This window comes from Cyrtonyx montezumae, unplaced genomic scaffold (assembly GCF_038088225.1).
Source record: "Cyrtonyx montezumae isolate F1298 unplaced genomic scaffold, pur_monq_1.0 scaffold_2, whole genome shotgun sequence".
Classification (NCBI taxonomy): domain Eukaryota; kingdom Metazoa; phylum Chordata; class Aves; order Galliformes; family Odontophoridae; genus Cyrtonyx; species Cyrtonyx montezumae.
Window position 1 is genome coordinate 9,737,709 of NW_027071936.1, and position 21,189 is coordinate 9,758,897.

Sequence of the window (21,189 nt, forward strand, 5' to 3'; positions counted from 1 at the left end):
TGGATGACCACTAGTGTGAACTACTGTAGGGCACCCTACTTCAGCAGGGGGTTGGACTTGACCTCGTGAGGTCCCTTCCGATGCTGTAATTCTGTAATATTTCACTGACAAATTTTGTCAACAGAGCTGAACACAAAGATAAAAGATCTAGTGAGCCTTTTGTGCCTGTCCAGCATAAAACAAACAAAAAAACTTTAAATTGACAGCTTTCACAGCAAATGCATCTCCTAGTCTTTGTTTCATTTTCTTTTTTACGTTAATGCCAGCTTCTAGTTGGCTTAGAAGTCAACAGCAGATTTTTATAATTTCTCTTTTTATTCCTTAGGATGTTGGATCTAAGAAACATCTGGGAGTATTGAAAACAAACCAAATTCATTTTCTGTGTAGAAGCGCCATGATTTAGATGAGCATACACACAAAACTTCCTGCATTCTCTTTCAATGCTGTGCCACTGACTACACAGGATTCGTACAATTAGTTTTGAGTGTTGAGCAGCCTCAACTGGGTGCTGCCACTGAGAGCTGTGCCTGCTCAAAACATAACAGCTGCAGCAACAAACATACACGGCTAATACTTCGTTAGGAAGACATTTAACTAACACTTCTGCACGTGCTTAGGGTTTAACTTAAAGCAAATGGATATCCTAGTTCAGGTCTTTACGTTTGCATAGTGGCTTAGTGATTTTATGAAGAAAAACAATACGTTCTGATTTACTTCAGAGGGGTGCTGGAAAGTTTTTTGGTTCGCATACCCAAGACTGTCAGAAATGAAGACAGTACCACAAGCTACTGTTTCCTTATTGAAAAGTTGTCTAAAGCTGTTTTCTACTTGGGCTTGAGTACTACAGAAGAGATGCCTCACTCCGAACAGCGTGTTTTTTGGCACAAGTATTCCTCAGGTTACCTGACACATGAGAAGAAGCCTTCAAAGCTTAGCATTTGTATCCAAAATAAATCTTGGCACTGCAGGTAAATTGTGCTTCAGTTTGGCAGTCTAATAAGCAGGGAATAAAAATAAGAACTGTTTTATGAATGAATGTTTGCCCAGTTGTACTAGATTTTAATTTTTCATGCATCCAGCAGGGGGAAACTGTTTTGTATCTCAGTGAGTGCCTAACATTAGGATACAGATTTAACAATACTCGCTTAGTCATTACAGAAATACTTACTTTCGTCTTTCTGCCTCAAATTTACTCAACAGTTTTCGGAGACCACCATTCTTAAACCCCTGGAAATGTGCTGCTGGGGCTCCCACAGTGATTACATCATACAAAGCATCTGGAACACAAAGAGACAAGCAGAGATTTGCGTGATCCTATGTCCAAAGTACAGCAACATAACCTCCCTTACAATACAGCAGGAGAGTAAGTCTATTGTTTTCGAGGAATAATCAAGAATCTGTGTCTCAAGAAGGCCCAGGAGATAATCAGTCTTTCTACACACTCACCTGCACACGCTAGAAAGTTTACCTGATTTATTACTATATCTAAATTATATGCCACAATATAGAAAAATACTCTAGTCCTGCAGTTTACAGAGCTACAAAGTAAATTGGTCCTCTCTGTATTTCACTTCATTACATCTTCCATTATATAAATTGCAATCATGTTGAAATGCACAGATTCATGCATTTTAGAGTCAGGAGAGTACTGTGATGGAATAATCTGACTTCCTAATACAGGTTAGAGAATTAAAGCTTATGATTAGTGCATCAAAGTAACACCATGATGGTCAAATAAAAACTTTTTATTACTATTTTTCATATAATTTTGATTTCAAGACTTCAAGTGACAATGTATTTTTATTTCTAGTAAGTTCCTCCAATGATTACTCAACCTGACCAGTAAAAATTTCCACTCTGCTTCTAGTTTGAACTTGTTTAGCTTCTACTTTTAGATGTAACTACCTTCTTGATGCTACATTTAAGACTCATTTTCAATCGATTTTATTAACTTTTTATATATACCTATAAACACAATAATTTTTTCAGCTGAGAAGTTACCAAGATGCAAAGTAAATATGCTACTGGAGTTCCCACTAATGTGACAAACTGTTGTTACTGTGTGTAATGATATGCACAATGTTTGTTGGTTTTTTTTCCTATGGATGTACGCTTACAGAACTGGAGATGCTACGCCTTTTTAAAAATAGCCTCTCATTTGGAGCTCGTGATGGCAAGGATGGAGATGAGGACTGTTCTATCCACAGTCACTCTCAGAAAGTTTGAATTTCCATTTGCACCGAGCAAATGCCACACTCGTTGGAGGTATAAAAATACAGGCCAGATTAATGTGTTTTTATAGCATTCTTCTAAAGGAAAAATTTATTTTATTTTTGTTTTAATTTTATTTTGTGAACTGTTTTATTCATCAAGGAAGCTTTCAATGTAAATTAAAATCTCATCCTCTCCCAAAATAGAACTTCTCTTGCATTCTGATGATAAATATTGCTAGAAGGAAGAACACTGTACAAATGACTCAGAGTTAATGAACTATGTTTTACTTTCAGAGCTGACTCTCAAAACATTCACTCAAATTGATTCCAACTCTAATGAATTGGTGGCTCATCAACTCTTTCTTAAAAGGAGAAGTAACATAATATCATTAGCCTCAGGTGAGCTTCAAGATTATTTAATAGCCGTTCTTTCAGATCTTCAGGGGCATTTATCAGTAACACAACCTTGGGCTATTAGAGTTCCACAGTTGACAATAGATCTATTGCTTAAACAACACGGGCTTGAAAACAAAGTGAGAGATGAACTCACTGGGTTAACTGCATAACAACTTCTGAATACGTTTTCAGAAAACTCAAAACAATAGAAAAATATATTGAAGTCTGCGCCCTAGTGCGTTTGCTGAGTGCTTTTAATAACAGTGATTACACCTACCTGAGGGGATTTGCCCTGGGGGCAGCTTTCATTTAGACTGTGGCCTCTTAGCACATGTCAAGAAGCAACTCATTCAGATGCAAACACATGAGCTGAGCCACCTCCCACATGCAAAAAAACATCCGAGACTAAGGTCAGAAAAGAAAACATCTATGACACCTGATGATGGGCGTGGGGTGTTCTACCTCTCACCTCCCAGAGCATACTAAATTGGAAAGTGGGGCATACTTGGGAAAAAATCCTGGTGATGTGCTCCATTTCCACATCAGTGCAGCCTGTCATGAAAGGTATGCACTTTCAGCAAAACTGTGCCAGTACAGGAATGTTCCAGTGACACTAAACCATCACCCATGTCAAGAACAGGCAAACGTTGATAACATTCCACAGTGGAGACAAAGCTTAAAATGTCACTGAGAGTGATAGGAACTGTCACATTGTCAACATGCTCCAGAAAAATTAACAATTAACAGCTATTGGGAAGCAAGAGACAGAAAGGGAAAAGAGCTTTCCCTCAAATAATTAGTTCAGAATTTGAAGGGGGGAAAAACACACCAAAACAAAAGTAAATTTGGCATAAAATATTTCACTCTAATTATTGTGACTGAAAGTTACATTCATCTGCTCCGTCTTAAGCCTTTTGCTTGTGTACACTTGCCAAAGCACAACTCCCCCGCCACGCAAATGTGTAAGCTACCTCCTCATCACTACTTCCTGAATAAAACAGGTGCACAACCACAGCAATACAGTTCCACAAACCTCAGCTTTAGCAGGCCAATTTAAAGAGCTGAGAGATTGCTATGACAAGCACAGCTCGATGTAGAACTAGGAACAACGCTCTTGGCTTTACAGGAGGCAGCCACGGTCTTGAACTGGACACAGAAGCAATGTTCTACCAAATTCATTAAAAACAAGCACACTTTCTGAATAAACAGAGACTAAAGTAAAGCTAAATGTAAGCTTAAGTTCCATGGTGTGATGAACAGAGCAAAAAGTTGTGCTTAACAGATAGACAGGGGTACAAATACGATTGTTACATAGTAAAACAGTATTTTTTCTCAAAGATGCAAAGTTAAACGTACAAGTGTATTTTATTCCACATCAGTACTGTATAATAACCTAAATCAAAGGCCAGTAAAAGCAACACTGTTATTGGATGTATTGAACAAAACATTATGTATCCCTATGCATACATATGACATATGTTTAAGACCTACCTTGCACTCCCTGACTGTTGATATCTGAAAGCCTAGCAGTTAATGATTGCTTTGTGGCTCATTTGCTTGTGTGAATGGTTACACACTCCCTGTGGTACTCTGGCTGCCCTTTGACACATGACAAGCAAAGCACACGAGCAGAAGGATCAACTTGATGTCTAAGTGCTGCTTATCCCACAAGGAGCAGCAATTGTTACACACTGTTCAAAAATATCACCATATATCTAAAAGGAGACACTGCTCTTCAGTGCTCATAAAATGAAACTTATTTCAGTAAACCAAACAGATGGGATGTTGAGTAATAGATACAAAAATCATTTATCCAATGAAAGGCAAGTATAATCACCTTCAATTATCTTCTGTCATAGTTATAATATAGTGCTACCAAAACATCCTGAACATATTGATGAATTCATTTAGCATAAAGAGAAATAAAAAGATCCTCATAAATGAGGCATCAGCCTTACAGAGATAAGCACATACATGCATCTCCTGATTTTAACACAAGTTCTCATCTTTATCAATGTTTCTTTCATCACTACAAACAGGTGGAAGTAAGAAGGAGTCAAACCCAGACTATATGTTGGGTGTGGTAGGACAACACAGCCAAGATGGGCAACGTGCTCCATGGTCTTCAAACAGCTATGGGACCCAGCATTCTTGTACTGCAAGAGAAAGGTTGTCTTCTTCTCTGGCTTGGCTCTGGAAGTTCCAGCTTTCAGCTTATTCGGCATGGCAACATGCAGGTCAGAGTTGAGGTTTTCTCTGTATTTCAGGAAAGCCAGAACAATCATCCCTTTCCTATCCCAAGAAACAGTGCCCATCATTCTACTTGCTGAGGGCTGCACCTTGAAATTTTCTTCCCTGGGAATTCACATCTCGCCACTCCATGGACTTCTGTTTTGACTCTGGTTCACAGCGGTATCACCACATCTCATCTCTGGAAACGATACAATCCAGGGAAGAGTGACCTTCAGCCTCACACTGATTCAGTGTTATTTCTGTTCCCAAGTGAGCATTTGTGTGACCCATCTGGTGCGAACTGTGATATTCCAATGCTGCCACCATCACTGCCAATGCAATGAAGCCAATATCCAGCTGCATACAGAGTTCCCTGGTCACAATCTGCCATTCTGTACGGATGTGTCAGTCAAGATCCTCTTAGTTTTGTGGTGTGACAGCTGCGTGTGGCCATCAGGAAACACAGACCATCTTTCATGTCACTGTCACCAGTGCTGAAACACACTGCCCACAGCCTCACTGAGCTCACATCCACTCTTCAGTCTCCATAAACATTCAGCTATCATCAAAGAATGTCAGTGGATGCCATGTTTTCAACACAGAGCTGAGTTCAGTGACGTGCTGAACTCATATGCTTCATATGCACTTCCATGTCAAAGAGCATTTTATCAGTGTTTCTCTGCTACCATATGTCACGTTGCAACTAAATGTAACGGAATAGTGTGAGAAAGGTTCAGCCTCTGCTGCTATACCACCAAAATCTACCTCTGCCATTGGGGGCCAAAATAGTAACACAGAAGGCAATACTTTCAGAGCAGCCCTAATATTTTATTATCTACTTAGAGGATGAGTGTAAGGCAAAACCCTCACAGAGTGTCATCTAGACATTTGTAGAGACCCACTTTCCAGAAGGTATAAATACTTCCTTTTCAAGCACAATCTATGAGACAACTACATTGAAGACTAAGCAAACGCTTACATAGCACAGAAGAACACAGAAAGAGCTCATTCAAATATGAGCAGATCTGGGTTCAGTAAGGTTTCCTAGGAAGTAGGAGAGGTTAAGTTCAAAAATAGCATTTTTCCTCGTGGCTACTTACATAACCTACACCAGTGAGACTGCCCTACAATCGGTGGGAAGAAATTTAGCATACTCTACCACTATCTCCAGTGCCTCAGTAAAAAAAAACATCCCAGAAACAAGACAAGTAAGACTGGCGTTTACACCACCACTGGCATTACAGATCGTAAGGAAAAATTCAGTCAATGCCCTAGAAACACGTGAATCCTACTGAATACTGTGCAGCATTGTCAGTATGAAACAACACAGTATCAGTTCTGTCCTAGTACAATTGAATATTTTTAAACACCAAGTCACAGGCACAAAAAAAGCATGAAACTCATGAAATTCTTTTACAAAATACTTGGAAAGAAATTTCATTAAGAACTCCATGGTTTTCTCCAAGATCTCTGGTCAGTACCAAATGCTTGTGGCTTCAGATGACAAGGCAGATAAATCTCTTGCTCAGCTTTAACACTGGATGTGATTTCTGAGTTTCAGAACAGACTCATAGCTTTCATTAGTCTCAGCAGTAGCTGGCCATTTCTATGTTCTCATGATCTACATAAGAGTTGTTCTCTAGGGACTATATATTTTCAGTTGCTCTTGAAATATCCCTATCAACTTTTACATATTTGCAAGTACACGAACAATCCTGAGAGAATGAAATACAACCACGCAGGAAAGCAGGCAGGTTTCATATTTGACATAAAACAAAGACTGGAAATGTCCACACAGTATCTAGGGACCATTAAACAGAGTGAAAAATTAAATCACTCTACAGCAATACAAGTTTTTAAATAATGAATTCATAAAAATAATCTTATTAGAAAGGCTGAAAGATCTGAGGCTGTTCAGCCTGGAGAAGAGAAGGTTTTGGGAAGACCAGATAGCAACCTTTGAGTACCTAATGGGGAGCTGTAAGAAAGAAGGGGACAGAATCTTTTGCAGGGTCTGTACTGATAGGACAAGGGGAAATATTTTCAAAAATAAAGAGGGGAGATTTAGATTGAAGATTTTTATGTCAATGGTGATGAGGCACTGGTACATGTTTGTCCAAAGAGGTGCCAGAAGCCCCATCCCTGGAGACATGCAAGGTCAGGCTGGATGGGACTCTGAGCACCCTGATGTAGCTGTAGCTGCCCGTGTTCATTGCAGGGCAGCTGGACTAGATGAACTTTAAAGGTCCCTTCAAAATCTATGATTCAATGAAAACAAAAAACAGAAGGGCAATAGAGAATAGTCACACAATGGATCTGGACTGTGCCAGACTGCTTACACCTTACACAAACTGGTACAGTACAAACTTCAGCAGACTGCAAAATAAAAACCGCATGAAATTAATCTCAAAATTTCCTTGAAAAGTCACTGTATATCCTGTGCAATTACTTCTTCCACATATTATTCCAAATCGCAGATGAATTTACTGAAGAATCAATTTACTAATAAAACTTCCTGTGCCTTTTTTTCTGAAGCATCTTTACATTACATTTAAGCAGTTTAACACCATTGCTGGTATACTCAGTTAAGTGAAAAACTACCAAGATTCATCTCACTAAACAGACTACCTTTTTGACCTACTGTGGTGGTAAAGTTTCATCAGAAAGTTTTATGTTCACCTGATGTTGACTCTTGAAACTGGATATACAAATTAACATTTTCACATCTTAAAAAAGGCTAAAATGAAAGCCATCTCAGCTATAAGTTTAACTGTAATTCTAAGTATACTTTGTCATACTTAAGAGACTTCTCTGCAAGCTATGCTTTACCTTTCAATCGAGGACTATGTACATGCATTCTCTGCAGATGGAGATTTATTGGGATGAACTCTAATGTTTTTTCTCCTTTGCTACAGCTTGATTTGAAGGAAGAACCTGAAAAAAAAAAAGAAAACTTAAGAATCGTTATCTTAAGCACCCCACAGATGTTTTGTCTTCTTTTTAATGTGAGGACAATACTTGTACCCTTCCTTAATTTACTTTTAATGTGTAACTGTGCATTAGGAGAAGAATGGTTCAGTAACTGAGTCTCAGCATGTATCCATATTGCAAGCAATAAAACAGCTTTTAATTCACAGAACAATCAAATTTTTTTTTCTAGGTGGTAGGCATTTTTTTCCTGCTGCTTGGAACAGGTCTGCAGTCTGCTGGAAATAACACCATAGTTAATAGGCATTATGTTTTTTCTGTTTGAAAAACAGTGGCACAGAACTATGATGGCACTACATTTTCACCGGAGTTTTTTTTTTAATTAAAAGAAAAATATTACATTGAGCTATGTATTCTTCCTTGAAAGTTCCAATTAAAGAAGCTATGGCTTGAGAAAAGCTATAAATTTTTTATTAAAAAAATAATCCAGTATCAAGAAAAAGCACACTGCTCTCTCTCAAAAAAAAAACAAAAAAAAAACAACCTGGCTATACGCTTCAGAAGTATGAGATTATGAGCAACTCTATTGTGGTATAAAGGAATATAATTAAAGCTTAATGGTAATAAATGTGATTTACCTGGAGATATTTAATAGGGCATACGTACAAAGCCAAAGGTCAAGGGTTAGTAAAAGAGGTGATCCTACATTCTCACTCGGGGTGCACTACTTAGATGTTTTTGTCAGCATCCTGCTGTCTTGCCTGTTGGTAGTTTCAACTAACATTTCTCTGATATTAGCTCTGATTTCTCATCCCTCCCCCACAAAAGTATCTGAGAAGGCTCAATCCTTTCTCGTGTGGGGGGAGAATGAAACATCTATGAAATTCTTTACTTGCTCAGTCAAAATTTCCTAGAGGTTATCTGTTTGAAGAGGCATACATTCCAAGGCAGCTTAGCATGCTTTAGCCTCCCCAAGCAAATCGTAGTGCCAAATGGCATACATGACACCACAAAGTCAGGCTGCAGAGGCACTAGCAAATGAGCACACCAAGCCAGGAAAAAGTATTTCATATGTATCAGTTGTGAACCTGCAGAGGCTGCTACCAAAGCTCAACAACTAAAAAAATAATAACGATTTGAGCAAAGATTCAGAGCAAATGTAGTGAAAAGCAATTGTTAGCTACTGTCTGAATCAGGAGTAACTTATTCAGATTTGATATAAGGTATATAGTATACATAAAAACATTACAACTTTGTAGTACTCTGAAGGAACAGTTACTGCCCGGAGGATTTATCATCTCACTTAATTTGTGATTTAATAAGAATAAATATGCTGCAGGATTTAAAGTAAATATTGTGTTCTTTAGAATTACCATACTATTAATTAGTTTTACAACGTTCACATGTATTACTGAGCTTCCTAACGTTAACACAAATTTACACTCACCAAAAAAATAACATTTTTCACTAATATAAATTATTTTACCAACAGCTCATTACTGGGGAAAAAAGAAGAGCTGATCAAGACAAGAGATTTAGTTAAGTCCCTCGGGGTTGACCTCCAAATTAAGTACTCCTCATTTATCTTAAATCTTCAGTACAATTATTAGGTTGTTTAGTATTGAAAATAACGTTCCTACTTCATGTGTTGGTTCTATCCTCTTCCATATTGGGTTCCTCAGTGCAGTTAGAATCACAGATCATCAAGATCATCTCTTGGCTCCATACATAACCACCCAAAAATCAAATGATATTTTTGAGTGCTTCGGTCAAACCCTAGCAGCCTGGTACTGTGACCATTTCCCAGAGGAACAAACCCATGCCAACCCCAGTATCCTGTTACTGTTGCCAGGGAAGACACGAATACCTCCTGCCCCTCCACTCTCTACCTGAAGAAGCCACTATGAGACCTCTCTTCTCAGCCTCCTCTTCTCTGGGCTGATTTTGGCCTCTTGCCATACACTTTGTCCTTTAAATCCCTACACCACCTTTGTAGCTCTCCTTTGGATGCTCTCTAATAGATCCTCTTTACACTGTGGTGCCCAAAACTGTACAGTACTCGTGGTGAGGCTATCCTACCTGATCCATCAGCCAATTGCTCACCCATCACATTATGATCTCATCTAGCTATTTGCTGGACATTTTGACCATAAGAATACTCTGAAAAACAATATTGAAGGCTTTGCTGAAATTCAAAAAGATTACATTAACTGGTTTCCCTTGGTCAACCAGGTACATAATCTTGTCATAACAGAAGATTAAGTTTAATAAGATTTCCCCTTTGTGAACCAATGTTGGCTATGATCAATGACTGCATTGTCTTTCAGGTATTTTTCATTCAGGCAAGTCACTTAATATCATCAGCCCTTTTCAAATGCACTTGTCACAATGAAGGCCTTGCACCATTTATATTTAGTAAGTTACACACTCTTGTTTTATTTTTTAAATCCCAAGAGGTCATTTTAATATTTTCTTCAAAGAGTTAATTAATATTCCGATTCCTTTCACCATCTGTGTCTATTTCCTTGCATATGATATTTTTGGAACGCTTTCAGAATCTAACAAAGCATAAAAAAAAGTGTATTAGTTAAAATACTGAAACGTCGTTCCAAAAATCAGAAAAATCCAAAATCAGTCTGTCAAAATCAGAATTTGAATATTCTGATGATGATAAACAATCATAAATACAAGAAATTACAGTTGTGCAACCAAAATGCAATTGATTATACAACATTCAGTAAAACAGATGAGCTTCCTCCCCCGCTACTGCCAAAACACTTCAGTTTCAGTTAAGGGCTTTTTTTTGTTCATGAACTAAAACAGGATTTCTCTTTTCCCATGACCAAAAAAGATATCTCTGAACAATCTGAGGTGACAAATACCATGCTCAGTTTTCTGTTAAAAGGTGATGGTTAACAGATAACCTTACAGTTTTAATGATTATTTTGGAAAAGAAAGATTTGTGTCTCACCTACTAAATGCAGTAGATTAATTATAAAAAACAATCTCAATTCTGTGAGAGAAAAAAAAATAGTCTCTGAAGCCACTTAGTTGTATATTGAACTAAATGAAGTTCTCAGTATATTTAAAATAAGAGTTGGCTGGTTTGGTTTATACAACTATGGAAAGCTAGAAATGGTAAAGAAAATAATGCAAGTTAACCCTTGTAATCATCTGATATTTCAAAAGATTCTGTATACGTAAACACAACGCACAAAGACCTGTTAAACTCTGGTAAGCTTATGCCTACACAAAGTCATGTAGCTAATAAGAAGAAAATAAAGTGAAGCATCATATCCAATAACGCCAGCACACAAAGAGAAAACGCATAATGAGAAGGTGATCATGAGGATCACTAGCAAGAAAGCAGCAACAAGGCCTCTGTAGTCACTCAGAACACACGTATCCGTTTCCTTCCAGAAAAATCTCAAAAGCAATAGTGGTTGGAGATGAAAGGCATGTTTATTAACAGAAAGGAATTACTGTAAGTTCTTTAGATGATTTCTGATCAAAAGAAAAATCATTCAAAAGCATAAATATTTTGTTGTTCTGTCTTTTCTTGAAATTCCACAGGAGAAAAAGACCAGCTGCCTCTATACATTTGTCACTGATGCAGCCTATATTCAACTTGTGTGGACGCTGCAATATATTACAAGTCCACAAGATCCTGACAAATATTAACTGAACAAACACCTCACATGCATCAGGCCACTATATGTGAAAAAAAGCAGAAGTACTACACACTGCTACTTCCAGGCTGAGGACAGACTGTGCATCCTACAAAAACAATGTGCTTTTCTGACACAGTCTGGTCAGTGACAGATGAACTGAGGATATGTGAAACATGCTACAATTATTCTCTACACTGTTAAATACAACTCATATTTCAAGGAAAACCTGACAGAACTACCTGTCCACGACTCTTCTCAGCTGTCAGATGGTACTCAATATTACTAGAGCAGTACATTCAAGGGAATTTTCAGTTAAAACAGGAACACCCACTTTTTCAATTTTCTGGTTGCTGTATAACCATGTGCTACGTTAATTGTGAAAACATGCTGGAATGCATGGGAAAAAAAAGAAAACAAGAAACAGGGAACCTCTTGGTATCGCAAATAAAGTGATTATAAATATTTTGGTTTTGTGTGTTCCATATCTGCTGAATAATTTAGTATATTTTAAGTGTTGACTAGGTTGACAGTTAAGTTGCCCAGCCAAGGGGAGGCAACTTCCATACCTGTATGCTTTCCAAGCTCTGCAAGAGTATCCTGATACATGCTCAACATCTGATCACAGTGAGCAATAACACTTTTACGCATATTGTCCCAGTGAGGTGCAAGTTCTCCCAAGTCTTTAAGTTCCTGATTCCTATATCAAAAGGCAAAAAAAAGATAGCTTTAATTCATTAATCCGTTAACACTCATCCAAATGAATCCAATTAATCCAAGACAGCTTACTAGGAAACATCAAAAGTCCTTCCTAATTGAAATAATTTTATCATCTCAGGTCTGTTTTCATGCCACTTATAAAGTTTGTTGATTTCAGCTCTACTTTTCAACCATGCAATAAAGAATGTGTAATACAATAATTCAACAATCAAAACTCATCTGGTACAAATTCAACAGCCTGCAAAGAGAAATACTGTTTCTTCCCTGCAGGCAAGAAAGCTTTCAGGCTCCAAAGAACTGTGTTCACAGTAAGAAACATTTTGTGAAGAAACTCTTTGGATACTCTCATACACACCACTGTTGCAGTATTCCTACAAATGTTCATTTACCCAACACAATAGCCTTCTCATGTACCCCCATGCCAGCTTTGTTCCCTCCCCCACAGTTCTTTATTCTAAAAAAGAAGAACAGAACAAAACAAAAAGTGACAATTTCCCTAAAATGTAATCTTCAGCCTTACAGCTGTATTCATCAGGTCAAAACAGCAATATTATGGTAACCACACACGTCACTAAAATGCAAAAGGAAATCCTTTAGCAAGTTATCAGTCTTCCTGTACACTCCATTGAGAGCCGACAGGAGCAAAATAGAGATCACTAGCTTCCTGGACTAATAAGCACAGTTACTTAACTGCTCATTGTGCAGTTTGCCTTCTCCACCTACAAAGTAAACTCAGTTCCAGAGCTACCTACATACACATCACCTTTTTTTTTCTAAATGCAGTAATCAAACCAAGATACTTTGAATTTGGACACGATTTGTGTATTGCAAGCTCTTACAATTTGTAATAATGCTGTTGCTGACTCAGTGCAACTCTTATCTCAGTCGTGTCTAAAAACAGAATGATCTTTACTGCAATTAAGTTCCATTAACACTACTTCACAGTGCCAAGCTTTATTAGTACTGCTAGGAACCTCTCCCCCTAGGTAAATGAATAGATCACAGAAACAAAGTACTTTAGAAATTATGAAATTCATAGACCATAGTAATACCTCAAGATATTCTATCTCAAAAGAAAATATATATCTTTGTTGTGCTTTAATAATGTGACAGTTCCTTATGTCAGAACTTATTTCTCTGAATAACTTAAAAAAAATTTCAAACAGTAAACGTAAAATAAAAATTGTGAAATTGATGTAAATCCGTAATTTTAGCATATTTTAGTCCTCCCAAAGGACAAATTGGTAACTAACACTTACAATTCAAGCACAGAATTTTAAATAATTTATTAACACAGAAGTAAGCTCAGAGCAACGTCAGTATTGTATGAGGGCTTCTCCAAAAGTAATGCCTCCTATTTTATTAGGATGGCCCATAATGTCAGAAGTAGATTTGGATGGGATAGCAACAGAGGCTGAAAATTCCTGCCAATACTGAAGAACAGTGCTTTGTGAATTTACTCTGTCAAATAGCGTTACTGTGCTTTCAGTATCTTTTGTAGTTTCCAAGGAAATAAATAGAAAGCCATTACTTCTACAGTAACCTACACAGAATACAGCTATTTATCATTTTCTTCATCCATTCCAAATCCTCTCTACAAATCTTTTTCAGGTAATTTCATTCATCATGACGCATCTTGTGCTCAGCATCATCTTCCACTCTTCTTACAGATTCAAACTCAAGCTTCCCAAATTCTGCTGCCACACTCCACAAACTGCTTACGAAAGTCTTTTCTGGCCCTACTGTCTTAGTTTCAGCAGAGATAATAGTTTTTCTTCTCTGTGACTAGCATAACACTATGTTTGGGTTCTGAAAGAAAAAACAAAGTTAATAAAATACTGGTGTTTACAGAAACTAAGTACAGAGGCAAGGCCATTCCAGTTTCTCATTTCATATTAAAGAATGACTGTGAGGGGATAGAATTAGGACAGCCGCCTTAAACTGGCCAAAGGGATATTCCATACCATATCACAGCCACAGGACAAGGGGAAATGGTTTTATGCAGGAAGACGGCATATTTAGACTAGATACTAAGAAAAATTTCTTCACTGTGAGGCTGCTTAGTCACAGGAACAGGATACCCAGAGAGATTGCAAATACCCCCACACTGGAAGCATTTAAGGCCAGGCTGGTTGAGACTGAGCAATCTGCTTTAGTGGGAGATGCTCTTACCTATAGCAAGGGGGTTGAGGGGGTTGGAACTAGATGAGCTTAGAAGTCTCTTCCAACCAAAACCTTTCTATAATTCTATGACATCATGCAGAAGAAGAGTTTTGAAGTGGGTGGGAGTTCACATCTCTTTTCTGCTGTCCGAGGGTCTAGCCGATGCCAGCAAGTGGTGAGCAATTAATTGCTTGTGCATCATGTTATATGCATTCACATATATATACACAAGTCAAATTTTATCTTTTTCCTTTTCTCTTTTTAAATAGTTTTATCTCAACACTTGAATTCTACTTGGCTTTTTCTCCCCTTTCGATTCTCCCCTCCATCCCACTGGGAAAAAGGGCAAAGAGCAAATGACTGTACGGTGCTTAGCCACCTGCCTGGTCAAACCACAATAAATGCACATAATGTTTTGTTGAAATTAGCTGGTTGATCATTAGTACAAAGATTAACAGATCACTGACGTAAACAATTTTAAAGAGATGAAGATTTTCAAGAATTAACTATGAAACTCCTTGGGATCCCCTCAGCACTGTTAGAAACTCCTGAAGCCTTCATTTAAGTCTCCTATCTAAAGCCCAGAACTGCTTTTAGTCTCAATATGATGATGATTTACAATCCATAGACTCCTCACTCTTTCGGAGTCTTGAGCTTTACTTATCTTTCGCTTGATGATGGAAAGAACAGTCATGCAGCACATTATTCTGATAAGTAAGGAGGATTGGTGTGTGGATAGAAACATCCATGCTTCTCTTTACGAACTACATCAGGGCAAAAAGAAATCTTTAAAGACTGCAAGACTGAATACTGTTGCCATTGGACTCCTTACTTAAAACCAGATGCAATTTATTACTTCCAAGAAAATATTATCTAATTCGATTATCAAATGATGGCCTATCAACCAGGGCTCAGATTAATATTGTACCATTTGATTTACTAACTCATGCTTCTGTTCAGTTAATGACACCTTAGATATATAATTGTAGTAAACTATTCAAAGTACCTGAAAAGTATAACAAGACTTCATTGTATTATTTACAATGATAGTTTCAACTTAACCAGGCATTGTTTTACATCAGGTGGTTCAATGATCAAAGAAACAGAAAAAATCACTTTCTTATCATACTGGATATAAGGGTATAGGAACAGGATAAAGGTAATGAATATTCTGAACTTAGTCAAACGAGCTCTGGAGTAAACATGAGCCATAAACTTTAAGGTATGAGTCAAGCACTTGTAGAGAGCATAGCTGAAATTTGGCTTGCAGAGAAAGGCCACAGGGACCAGCTGCAGTTGATCAAGCAGTAAATGGATGTTACAATTATTGCAACTCAAGCAGAAACATGATGAGGTACCCTCCAATCACAAATTAGGGCAGGATAACCTTGCTGCAACATGAAGGGTGTAGGGGTAAGGATTAAGGAAGCAGGGACCAATGAAACTTCTGCATAACCGTAAGAATAAACAATGAAACTTTTGCTCAATTATATCACTAACCTATTAGGAGCTCAGATTTTGCAATATATATGAACTTCATTACCACTAACATAAATGTATGCAGCCTTCTGATTAAAGTTGAGACCTACTGATCTAACTGGTCGTGTGTTTGTCTCCTGCCGACTTCGTTGAAGCTCCGACAATTCTCTGTCGAACTCCGACAATAACTCATACATAACAGGAGCTTAAAAGTTTACTCCTAAAGAAAGGAGCACAGGGCTTATTTTTCCTAAATAATTTTACTTTGAGGAGCACACGTTCATGAGAAGCCATTACGTCTTACAGTAGAATAGAAGCACATAAAATTACTTGTGTATTTCATTATAACAAGTAGTGGACCCTGTGACACGTAGGCAATCATCCATCAAAACAATAGAACATCATTTTTAGAAATAAAAAAATCATAGCCTCTTTACTATATTGTTAATAAAGCACATAATTACTAAGAAAGATTTAATCCCTACTGGGGAAACCACAATAATTGTGTTTTTCTGTAATTCCTCATGTTTTTAATTTAGAATCTCTTGAAAACAGAAGTTATTTTTCTCCTACAAAATTTCTAAGAACTGTTTCAGTTTCTGATAATACCAACCTGAGAGGCAACAAAAAACTTAAAGGCGGACTATGTTTATCTGAAATATATGTCCTCAAAATAAACATAGGCAAATAAAATACAGTTAAGAAAATTATTTAAAACACATCCTGCTCATATATAGAAAATCGACCAGGATTTGCTGTCTTGAACATATTTTGTATTGTTCCTGAAGTTGGAATTTTAAAGGTTATTTTGCATTTCTGTCCACCATCACCTCTTTCCTATTATCCAAAACTGTAAGCAACAACCAAGTTAAACTAACGCTTTTTCTTTCCCCTTGTCTTAAAACTGCTGTCCTTCCTGGCGTATTTATCTACGTTTATCCCTAAAATACTAAAATCTACAACATGAGTATTTGAGGTTAAGTTTACAACTCACTCTTGATATCAAAAGAATAATTTTCCTGGATCATGTGATTTACATAACTCTTAAATTCATTAGTACTCAGAATGGCAACTGTGGAATTCACACCATTTTGTCCTAAATTCTATTTTCAGTAATTAGCAATAGCTTCTAGGACTGTTTGCTCTTCTTGTTTGTTTTTACATTTTCCTGTTTCATCAGGGTACAGCGGAAACAGCTTGAGTCAAGCTTTTAAGACAATGCTTTTACAATTGAAGCAACATTTACCTCTGAGAGTTTCTTTTCATAACAGAATTTCTTTCAGACTGGAGTCGTACATGATGAAAGATTATTAATTGTATGATTACTAAAGCATCTAAATTCTTTTGTGGGTGTTCTCTTTTCTCCAATTTATTGATCAGAACTCCATAGAGTGCTAATCTTTATGACAGGAGTAACAGTAACACGCACAACGTTTAAAATCACGTTTACACTAATGCCTCTAACTTATATTCTCTGCACCAAGTGGCATGAAATGGCAAAATTACTCCCAGCGTAGCACTATCAGAACACAACCACACGTATTATTTACATACTACCTATATCCACGCAATAATTTTGCCATACCATTGTTAAAAACAAAGTAATCTAAAAAGTAGTGTGCAAAGGTCCAGAAGATCAATGAACTCCAATAATTTTTGTATTAAAAACAACAGCAAGGCACACATCTTCCAAAAAACTCATTTTTTTTCCTCGTTCTGGAGCACTGCGTGAAAGAATTCACAGACTGTGAAATCTGCATTGTACTGACCACAGCAGTGACAGCACAGGCAGAGCCTACTGAGTTGAGACAGGTCAGCCATCCCTGATGCAGCACGGAAGTATGAATATGCCAGTTCAAGTTCGAAAGACACGTATGGGAGTTTCTACTTCAATTCCATAATTCTCTCGCTATGCTGATTTAGTGCAACACAAGCTTCTTCTACAAGGTTAGATTATACAAACTGACAAACTTTTCCTGAACTAGTTATTGTAAACTACTAGCCTTTTTCATAATCATCATGTTTGAAGAACTACTTGGCTAATCTTCCATGATGGATCTAAAATATCTAGAGAAATCTGTGTAAAGAAATACTAAGAACAAGGAAAAGTACTCACTGGAGAGCCTTGAGAAGAAAAGTTTTTTAATTAAAAAAAGCAAAGAGAACTAAAAAACCCTTTTGAGAACAAGAATGACCACACACCTTCTTCCAAGTAGCTTCCAAGTAGCTCTGAACAGTAGTAACTCAAAAGCAAGAATATCTTTAAAAGCATTACACTAAAATCCTCAGAGGTTACGTATTTCAGAATATCAGGTTAAAAAATGAACATGTTTGGTTAACAATGAACACTAGTTTAACCAAGTGATAAACAACCTTAAGACCTATGAAAAAAAAAAGAACTACAATTCTGAATAGGTTTATCATCACAATTGGATATTTGTTAAAAGCAACTGCTTCAGACCTGATAATATTGAAGCAATGAAATGAAATACGCTGAGCATAGTAACAAGTGGGCTGAGATAAAAATATTTATTCTTTTATATTAACCAGGGGAAAGAAAAAAAAACAAAACAGAAGAATAATTCAGAAAGAACAGCCTTAAGAACAATAGTCTAAGTTTGGTAAGAGTTCAAGAACTAGCATAACAGTTTACTCCTTACATTAACTTACTGCTTTCCAAATGCAAGGAGTGTGTAAGAGCATATCTTCACAATTATTTCAGACAGCAAAGCATGTACAAAGCTGGAGTTCCACCCTAAGTGCTTACATAGGGGTCAGCGACACAGATGTCCCTAACTCCACCCCATCTGCTAATATCCTAACAGAAGTTCTTGCTTCTCTTGATTTTACCTCCTCCTTCAGACTGAGGCAACCCATTTGTCTCTCTCACTGTCACACCCACACTTCTACCAGGCTTCACAGCTACCCACACTGGCAGCCAGGAAGATCAGAAGCATGTGCTTCAATCTTTAAGCCACATTTACATATGTTTCTTCCCCAGAGTATTTCTTTGTTACAGGGGGGTATTGGATGATAACAAAATGGAGCAATAAAACTATGAGTTGCTCTGAAAAGATGAATGCTATAACACGAAATAACAGCAAGTACTGATATCTGCACTATGGCTTTGGAGATGATGCATAAGGTTAAAGTAATTCTCTTTAGTAACACTTAAATGGCATCTACGTACTGGGCAAATAAAAATTTGGGAAGTAGATGAGTTGTAAGCAGTAAGAATTGATCATGCTGAGTGTACTAAAAAACCCTTACACATTAGTATTCTCAAACAAGATCTGACCATAAACACCTAAACATGGTGCTAATGAAAACAAAGTAACATAGCGATTCATATATGGATTTTATAACCCATCATCACTATATTTAAGCACGTACCAGTCCGTTATTTACTAAATGCAAGACTGTGGACTGTCACATACACATTGACACACACACAAAACAATCACACAGATGCAGTTGAAGCCTTTTGCCCAGCTGTACCAGCAGAACTTACAGCTGTAAGTAAGGGCAAGTTGCAGTTTTAGCATATGCAGTGTGAATTTGAGTATACGAAGGGCTTAAGGCCAGTGATGCTCCCTCTTTTTCCCAGGCCATTCACACTGCATCGATCTTAAGATGTGTTTCCTGACTTAAAAGGACCAACAAGAGCTAAGGCTACAAAATTACATTGTTATTTTTTCCTCATATCAATTAAATTAAATTAGCTATACTTACAGCTAATCACGAACTAGAAAGATTTACCTTCTCATTGCTTCTTCACTAACTACAAACACATTACTTGCCTTGGCTTGCATAACATTTATCTGTGACATAAGCACTGCTAACAAAACACTACAATACAGTTCACACCCTCACCATGTTTCTTCTTCATATAATGTTAGCTTTTCAGAAAATGTATGCTAACCAAGTGTTGATTGTTACACATTTAAGTCATGACTGTGCTCTAGAACAGTTCATTGCTCAGAACTTAAGAAGTCATGCAGTCTTAAGAAGATTCTAAGCAACCAATTTGGTTGTTTACCTACAGCTGTGAAGTCTTAAGAGCCCAAAGAATGCTACACTTAGATAATTTTATAGTTCAAATTTATATATATATATATATATATTTACTTTATCATATAGTTTGTTTTTACAAAGGAAAAAATGTACCACTTACTACTGCTAATCCCTCATCCTTACCTTCTCATATCCTCCTTTATGTGCAGATTGATCAGTTCTTTAGGAACGTGGAAAGAGAGGATGGTCTCAGCCATCTGTTCCCGGATCCGCATCCACTTGTTGTCAGAGGTGGGAAATCTGTACAACTTACAGATGGGATTTTTTAGCACTGCAGAGAAGAAAAATGGTATTGTTACTTCCCTGCAGTTACATGACTGAAAATTTATGAGAACAAAAAATCTAAAAATAATTCATTCTTGCCTCCCATTGCTTGTAGAATTACCTTTAAAGCCATTAAAAATCTATTAAGTACATTAGTATTTTATTACAGCAGCATGCAGAGGACCAAGAAGTGTTGCTAATAGAGTAGATAAATCACAGCAGGTATTCTGTGAATTTAGTAATTCAGCGTAGTAGAAAAGTTATGTTCTCTATTCTTACACTTAAGATACACTTAGGGAAAATGAAATGCACAAGAAAACAATGAACTTGACACAGCCAATGCTATCACCTGCTATCTGCTAGAATTACTCACAAGCATAATAAATTTCAGTGGACAACCAAAGCGTGACTTGCAGTTTAGCAGTATGTGATGCTTCTTCTCCGTGGTATGTACACAGAGGAGTCGTTAACATAAACTGATGATGCATTTCTAACATTAATGTAAACTTTACCACTGATACAATCAAGAAATTGGTACTTCATAGAAATTAAGATAACAGTTCTGTAAACCCATTACACACACTGTTCCCATGTCACTATTGTTACTTGTAGCTAGGCACAGAAAAAATCAAGATATTTAGGAAAACCAAGATACCTCATGTCTTGGAAGTTTATCCTTAAAACCCACAATGTTGGGTTTTTTATTTTGTTTGTTTTGTTTTTACCTTAAAGCTCTTGCATGTTGGCAATATTCTGCTCTGAACTAACAATGGTGCTCCGTAATATAGACGGGCAATTTGTGCTCTCCTTTCTTCCCTACACTGACCTCACTCTTAAATGTTGGGGAAAAAGCTGAGAACGGAAAGTAACATTTGACTACGCAGATAAGCTCTGTGGGACACGAATAACTGTCATTAAACATATGCATCTGGAGCTTCCAAATGCAAAATGACTTTCTGGATAGCCATCCAAAACCTCCAAAACTACTTTTCTACTACCAGCCTTCTGGAAAAAAGTTGTCCCAGACCAGATTCCCATTGGTCTGCCACTAA

General features: G+C 37.1%; 1 protein-coding gene across 2 annotated transcripts in view; it reads right to left on the reverse strand.

Moving 5' to 3' along the window:
- The window catches only part of INPP4B (inositol polyphosphate-4-phosphatase type II B), a 159,746-nt gene that overhangs the window by 70,437 nt on the left and 68,120 nt on the right, over positions 1–21,189 (reverse strand). For both annotated transcript variants that reach the window (XM_065736333.1, XM_065736334.1), the window contains exons 9-12: positions 19,997–20,144; positions 12,007–12,137; positions 7,671–7,775; positions 1,169–1,277 (exon numbers count right to left, since the gene is read on the reverse strand). In XM_065736333.1, the coding sequence (XP_065592405.1) occupies positions 1,169–1,277; positions 7,671–7,775; positions 12,007–12,137; positions 19,997–20,144 (493 nt within the window). The remainder of the gene's footprint in view (positions 1–1,168; positions 1,278–7,670; positions 7,776–12,006; positions 12,138–19,996; positions 20,145–21,189) is intronic.